Raw genomic sequence first — 7,125 nt, 5'->3', positions numbered from 1 at the left:
CATCACACTTTTGAAAAATGAACAGAAAACACTTTCAAAACTCCAGTTTTTCTTTCAAATACATTCATTCCAATGTTTTTATTTTAACTGATTAAAAAGCACACATGACAATAAAAATAAATGCTAACCTACTTGTTAGCTTAAAACAAGTCATCGTTCTACAATATTTACAAGCTAAAAACACAGAGTGTGTGTGTGTTAAAACAAGGGTCGTTTGGTAAAACGCAGACGGAGAAGTGACTTTAAAAACCAAAAACAAAAGGGCACAGGGGGTGTTGTCCACGGAGCAATCAGGGACGCTCCTGAGCGGCGCCGAGACGAACACTCATCTCCAGAACGACGCGCCTCGTGAGGCCCGTCAGACGCTGATGGACGTCCAACAGCTGCTGGGGAGAACATTGGTTGAGAAGAGGCGGAGTCATCTCGCTGTCCAGAGAGTCCAGCTGGGACAGGAGACCCCATTGAGCCACTGAAGGAGCCTCGAGGACCCCGGTGGGGGTTTGGAGGCTTGAGTGCTCGTCACCCTGCCCGGTAGGAACTGGACCTGGCTGGTCCACCAACTCTGTGGCTGCACAAAGAGATAATCAGATAACCTATTTTTAAATCACAACTTCAAACTCTTCATGGAATTTTTTACTTTTATAAGACCCATTCAGTCGTGGGAGCGACTTAAATTTGTTGTCTTAATAACTCTGCTGCCTCTGTAACTTGTATGATATTTGACGTGGCGCTAATGAGCACAAAACAAGCAGTTTTAATGCTGGACACAACTGCACTGCTGACACACTGCTGCCATCTATAAACGTATATTCATTTTATTATTACCTGTATTATTAAGTGAACATCTGATGTTTGTGTTATATTGTTTTGACCTTTAATATCATATTTAATAAGTTATATTTACCTAATTATATATATATATATATATATATATATATATATATATATATATATATACACACACACACAACCATTATTCTCTAAATAACTTATTAAATGTAATCAAATATTTAATTAAATAAACTTTTATTAGATAGTTTGTGTTTCCTTTAAAGTTAGTTGACTATTTTAAAATGCACATTAGTTCCACAAACAGACCAGTGGGTGAACGCATGATTAGAGAAACAAAATTGAAGGTTTTATTCAAAGTGCTTAGAAGGGCCTGATGGTTTAACACAGATGTCAAACTCAAGGCCCGCGGGCCATATCTGGCCCTGCACGTCATTATCATATGGCCCGCAAAAGCCTGGAAATAATATGCATCAATAAAATACCTTCTATTTTCTTTCTTTACTAAAAGGTATAAGGGTTTTTTTCTAGTTTGAAAGGGAAAACAAATGGTGCGACAAATATTGCAACAAATATTATATTATCTAACTTTTTGGGTCAAAATCCAAATAAATACTTAAATATCTGCTTAACTTATCCATCAAATTGTACACTATAAGAATGACCAATAGATTTTACTGTAAAATTTAGGGAGTTTTTTGTTTTTTTACAGCATATTACTGCAAGTTGAAAAAAAAAACTACCAATGTTAGTTTTTTTACAGTAAAATTCTGTCGACTGAGCTGCCAGTTTTGTTTCGTTTTTACAGTAAAATCCACGGTTGATGATTTTATGGTACCACATTTTATTATGGTAAAAAAACTGGCAGCCGAGTTGCCAACATATAATTAAACAGCCTTACTGTATTTCTATTTACAGTAATATGTTGTAAAAATAATTAAAAAAACAAACGCCATACACACTACCGTTCAAAAGTTTGGGGTCACATTGAAATGTCCTTATTTTTGAAGGAAAAGCACTGTACTTTTCAATGAAGATACCTTTAAACTAGTCTTAACTTTAAAGAAATACACTCTATACATTGCTAATGTGGTAAATGACTATTCTAGCTGCAAATGTCTGGTTTTTGGTGCAATATCTACATAGGTGTATAGAGGCCCATTTCCAGCAACTATCACTCCAGTGTTCTAATGGTACAATGTGTTTGCTCATTGGCTCAGAAGGCTAATTGATGATTAGAAAACCCTTGTGCAATCATGTTCACACATCTGAAAACAGTTTAGCTCGTTACAGAAGCTGCAAAACTGACCTTCCTTTGAGCAGATTGAGTTTCTGGAGCATCACATTTGTGGGGTCAATTAAACGCTCAAAATGGCCAGAAAAAGAGAACTTTCATCTGAAACTCGACAGTCTATTCTTGTTCTTAGAAATGAAGGCTTTTCCACAAAATTGTTTGGGTGACCCCAAACTTTTGAACAGTAGTGTATTTTACAGTAAAAATCTGGCAACTAAGCTGCCAGTTTTTTCCCTGTAAAAAAAAAAAGAAAAAAGTAAAATATTTCAATTCATAGGCAAATTCATTATTTATTTACTGTTACAAGCGGCCCTCTAATGGCAGCCATGACTGTGGTGTGGCCCTCAATGAAAACAAGTTTGACATCCGTGGGTTAACATCAGATCTGTGCGATAAAATGATATCAATATATATCGCTTCCGTGATCAATCAATAAAAAATGTGTTCGATAAAACCTTTGATTTTGTGTCTTCTTCGTCGGAAAAAATGTGAAGTTGCGAAGCAAGGTTGGTCGCACGAGCAAAGGCACTCACTTTCTGGTAACCGAGTAACGCAGGAAGTGATCTTTGATCAGTGGGCGTGATACGCTAACAGCCAATCAGGTGACAGTATCAACTATCACATTTGGTTGTGCCATCTTGTTGTCTGGCAGTTGATTCTTTGCATGGAAAGTCAAAAAAGAAAAAAAATTGTTTTTGGGGATTTTCTTTTTACCGTAGTCAGAACTACCAAGACCGTTAATACCACACTGCCTTAGCCGTGCTCATCCTTTAGAGCACAGCTGTAACTTCCTGCAGAAAAAAGTTATTCTCAGGTTTCTCTGTTTACATTTTGCACTATTTTTTTACGCTTTATTAAAACAATTTTTACATATTCCTTACTTTGCACTTTCATTTTGACAGATGATTGTTAATTTTGTTTACATTGTTTCCATATTTGTGCTGACATTTCCTTTCTGCATTGTTAGCTGAAGAGGTTATAATACATTTTATATATTTTTCCTGGTTCTTATTTTCCATAGGTGATAAAAATATCAATAATTATAGATATCGACCGATATAATACACTTATATTGTGATACAGTTTTCAGCCATATCGCCCAGCCATAACCAAGCTACATCAGGTTTCCACTTCTGTCTGTTTGCAGCTTGGTGTCAAAACTGTTTTAGGGGCCCAGAATGCAACTAAACCTGCAGAAAATAGATCTTCTCAGGTTTCTATGTTTACATTTTCACACTTTGAACTATTGTATTACACTTTATGAAGCATTTCTTACATATTCCTTATTTTTGCACCTTCATTTTAAGAGCTTATTGTTAAGTGTTCAATGTGATTTTACTATTTTGTTGACATTGAGTGTTTTCCATGCTTGTGTTGACATCTCCTTTCTGCCTTTATAACTGAGGGATTATAATCAGAGGAAGGTTGCATTTGAAATAAAATAGTGCATGTGCCTCGCAATACGAAGGTCCTGAGTTCAATCCCGGGCTTGGGATCTTTCTGTGTGGAGTTTGCATGTTCTCCCCGTGACTGTGTGGGTTCCCTCCGGGTACTCCGGCTTCCTCCCACCTCCAAAAACATGTACCTGGAGATAGGTTGATTGGCAACACTAAATTGGCCCTAGTGTGTGAATGTGAGTGTGAATGTTGTCTGTCTATCTGTGTTGGCCCTGTGATGAGGTGGCGACTTCTCCAGGGTGTACCCCGCCTACCGCCCGAATGAAGCTGAGATAGGCTCCAGCACCCCCCGCGACCCCGAAAGGGACAAGTGGTAGAAAATGGATGTATAGATATATTTTCCTCCTGCTCCTTATTTTCAATAGGTCATGAAAAATTTAAAAAACTTGATAGTTTTCTGCCCTACTTGACGTACATACCCAACGTTTCGTTGCTCTTGTCTTCATCATCCTGGTTGGGAGTCGTGCTGGTCTCCTCCAGCTCTGAGGTCATCATCTCCATCTCCACAAAACTCTTCAACTCCTCAAGGCCTCTTCCTTTACGCTGCAGGAGCGGTCGTCGCAGGTCAGAAGACAACCGAGGGAAAACGGAGCGCACTAAAACGGTTTGCGTGGCACATGTACCTGTTGTTCGTAGGTCTTGAGCGCCTTCTTGACGTTGGAGATCTTTGGGGAGCGAATGGGAAGCGTCTTGATCTCACTGGGGGTCAGACAGCTGAGGTCGCCGACTGTTTTGATGTTGCGCGCTCGCACCAGCTGACCGAAACCACGAGACCTGCCAGAAGAACCACATTGTAAAACTGTAATATTAGACTAAAAAATGGCTTCTACTTTGGGTCTAAATCCAGGCTATAAATCACTACTTTTTTCCTACACTTTGAACCCTGCGGCTTCTTAAAACGGTGTGGTTAATTTATGGATTTTTTTTCGCTAATGACTATAGTGTTTTGTGTCCAACAAATAGTTTTGATGGAACACCGATAGGGAAGCTAGCTGCGTTTCAATTGCAGTTTTTCGCAAAATAAAAGCAATATTTCAAACATTTTGACAAAGTACATTTGCGACTTGTAGGTGTTTCCATTAACAGTTTTTTTTGTGTAATGAGCCGTAATTCTAGACTCCACTTTTGAGGAAGATTTTGCAGTCCCTGATGTCAATAGGCAGGACCTACCGTAATTTCCGGACTATAAGCCGCTACTTTTTCCCCTCGTTCTGGTCCCTGCGGCTTATACAAGGGTGCGGCTTATTTACGGCCTGTTCTTCTCCGACACCGATGAAGAGGATTTTGGTGGTTTTAGTACGCAGGAGGAAGACGATGACACAATGATTAAAGACTGACTTTTCATATACCGGTAGGCTGGTTATTTTGATAACGTACAGGCGAGCACTTTGTATTACTTTGCACCGTTGTATTACTTGTACTGTGCACGAATGCTGTTCGCCATGTCAAAGATGTGAAAGTTTGATTGAATGATTGAAAGATTTATTGTTAATAAATGGGACGCTTTGCGTTCCCAAACAGTCATCTCTGTCCCGACAATCCCCTCCGTGGTAGCAGGAACCCCTATATACTACGGTAATTACACATCAAAACCCTGCGGCTTATAGTCGGGTGCGGCTTATATATGGAGCAATCTGTATTTTCCCCTAAATTTAGCTGGTGCGGCTTATAGTCAGGTGCGGCTTATAGTCCGGAAATTACGGTATTTGTCCTGCATTGGCAGGACAAATAGAAGGTGTTTAAATGCCTTCCAAATGCGAAAAAGGTGATTTCATCATGCTTTGATCAAGGGTGATGGGTCAAATGCAGATAATAATTTCGCCACACCTCGTGTGTGTGTGTGTGACAATCATTGGTACTTTAACTTTTTAACTTTAACTTTTGCAAAACACTTCAATATCGAAACCTCTCAAAAACCACCTCATGAGCGCGCAAAAATGTTTGAGCGATATTTAAGAGGGTTTTTTTAAATGTGTGTTTCCATTACCAGTTTATTATTGCCATATTTAGATTTTGTACATTTCTAGGGGTAATGGAAACGCAGCAACTCAAAAGGTGTGTTATTGTAATAAACTCAAACTCATTGTTTGTGCCATGGCGCTGTCACGCCAAAATTTCTTCCCTCTACAAAATTCCCTCCCCCATTTACTTCCGGGGCTGCGTCCAATAAAATCACAAAGTTGCCGGGGGCCCTTAACCTGCACGCGACTGTCCTGTTTCGCGCCTGTACAAAAAAAAACAATAATCGATTTCTTCAGATTCCAGCAGCTGTCAAAGACGAAGTATCCTTCCAGCGACGGGCAGTCAAAGCCGAAGTGCTATTGATCGCTGTCAATGACGTAAGAGGAAACATGACCACGGAAGTAAATGGGGGAGGGAAGGTTTTTGTAGAGGGAAGAAATTTGGCGTGACAGCGCCATCTTTTGGACAAGTTTGCTCACTGCAGGTGCGTGCGGGTTGAAAAAGTACTTCCTGTTTCGTTCTTTGAACCGCAAGTCTTCGTCTATAACATTTCTGCCTGAAAAGATTCTTCATTCGTCACTCCAAGAAACTTTTGTAAGTTTTACAATATAACTAAAACAATTCTTACTAAACTGTCCCGTGTTTGAGTGTAGGAGTGTTTTCATGCATATTTGTACGTGCTATAGTAATGTACTCAACACATTTACAAGTGTCTGTGTTAGTATTATTAGTTGTATTACTAACTTACAACATAAATTCCTTAGTAAATTCACCAAAACGTCACCGTGGAGTTATTGAGTCTGTTTAGCTGATTGGGGAGCTAGCTTGCGCAGCTAGTGGGTCCATGACAATGACTTCTGTTTTGTTTGATCAGCCGTTTTACAGGCACCGTTTGGAAACAATTAAGTTATGTAAATAAACATTTACAAAATCTTTTGTACTGGTATACATCTGCGGCATATAGTCCGGTGTGGCTAATATATGGAAACTGATTTATTTCTTCTAAAACTCGGAGGGTGCGGCTAAAATACCAGTGCGCTCTCCAGCCCAGAAAAATACAGCAATAAAACAATATTTTGGGAAGATAATTTAATAACTGAGTATTATTTTGGAAGCAAGCAGGAGCGTTAGCCACTTAGACGGGCTCTGGTAAAAATTAAAAGTAAATCCACGTGGACGTGAAATCTGGGTACCTTGGATTTTTATCGCCAACAAGAACTAGTAGGCTTTGTTATTTACAAACAGCACCTCAAAAGTAAGGTTCCTTTTGTATCGACAAGAAGGCTCATGAACAACAACGGAATCTTATCCTCGCCAGAACTCACCACATGCTGGAGGATATCTGTGGCAGCACAGCTTCTACAGGTGCGGAGCAGCCAACCAGGGCCGGGTAGATGCAGTCTTTGGGAACGGGGCGGAGCTCCTGGCTCATCTCAGAAATCTGAGAAGACGTGGCAGAAATCAGCCGGCTGTGAAGTTCTGAAGTAGACTAGGCCTGGATTAAAGGGTGTGATCAATCCTACCAGGCATTTCTTAGAGCTCTTGAAACCTGGACTCCGAAGAATCCTGGGACTGAAGATCGTCGAGCCCTTTGTTGGCGTTGTGATTAACTAAAACAGCGGG

General features: G+C 39.8%; 1 protein-coding gene across 1 annotated transcript in view; it reads right to left on the bottom strand.

Moving 5' to 3' along the window:
* Nucleotides 1–56: 56 nt before the first annotated feature.
* rif1 (replication timing regulatory factor 1) overlaps nt 57–7,125 on the bottom strand; it is a 50,762-nt gene continuing 43,693 nt past the window's right edge. Inside the window, exons 31-35 of the mRNA XM_062061483.1 lie at nt 7,026–7,112; nt 6,828–6,943; nt 4,164–4,314; nt 3,960–4,083; nt 57–568 (exon numbers count right to left, since the gene is read on the bottom strand). Of these exons, the coding sequence (XP_061917467.1) occupies nt 291–568; nt 3,960–4,083; nt 4,164–4,314; nt 6,828–6,943; nt 7,026–7,112 (756 nt within the window). The 3' untranslated portion in view covers nt 57–290. The remainder of the gene's footprint in view (nt 569–3,959; nt 4,084–4,163; nt 4,315–6,827; nt 6,944–7,025; nt 7,113–7,125) is intronic.

The sequence above is a fragment of the Entelurus aequoreus genome, linkage group LG10, assembly GCF_033978785.1.
Source record: "Entelurus aequoreus isolate RoL-2023_Sb linkage group LG10, RoL_Eaeq_v1.1, whole genome shotgun sequence".
Taxonomy (NCBI): domain Eukaryota; kingdom Metazoa; phylum Chordata; class Actinopteri; order Syngnathiformes; family Syngnathidae; genus Entelurus; species Entelurus aequoreus.
Note: the sequence above shows the minus strand (reverse complement) of the source record. Positions and strands in the feature narration are given on the sequence as shown.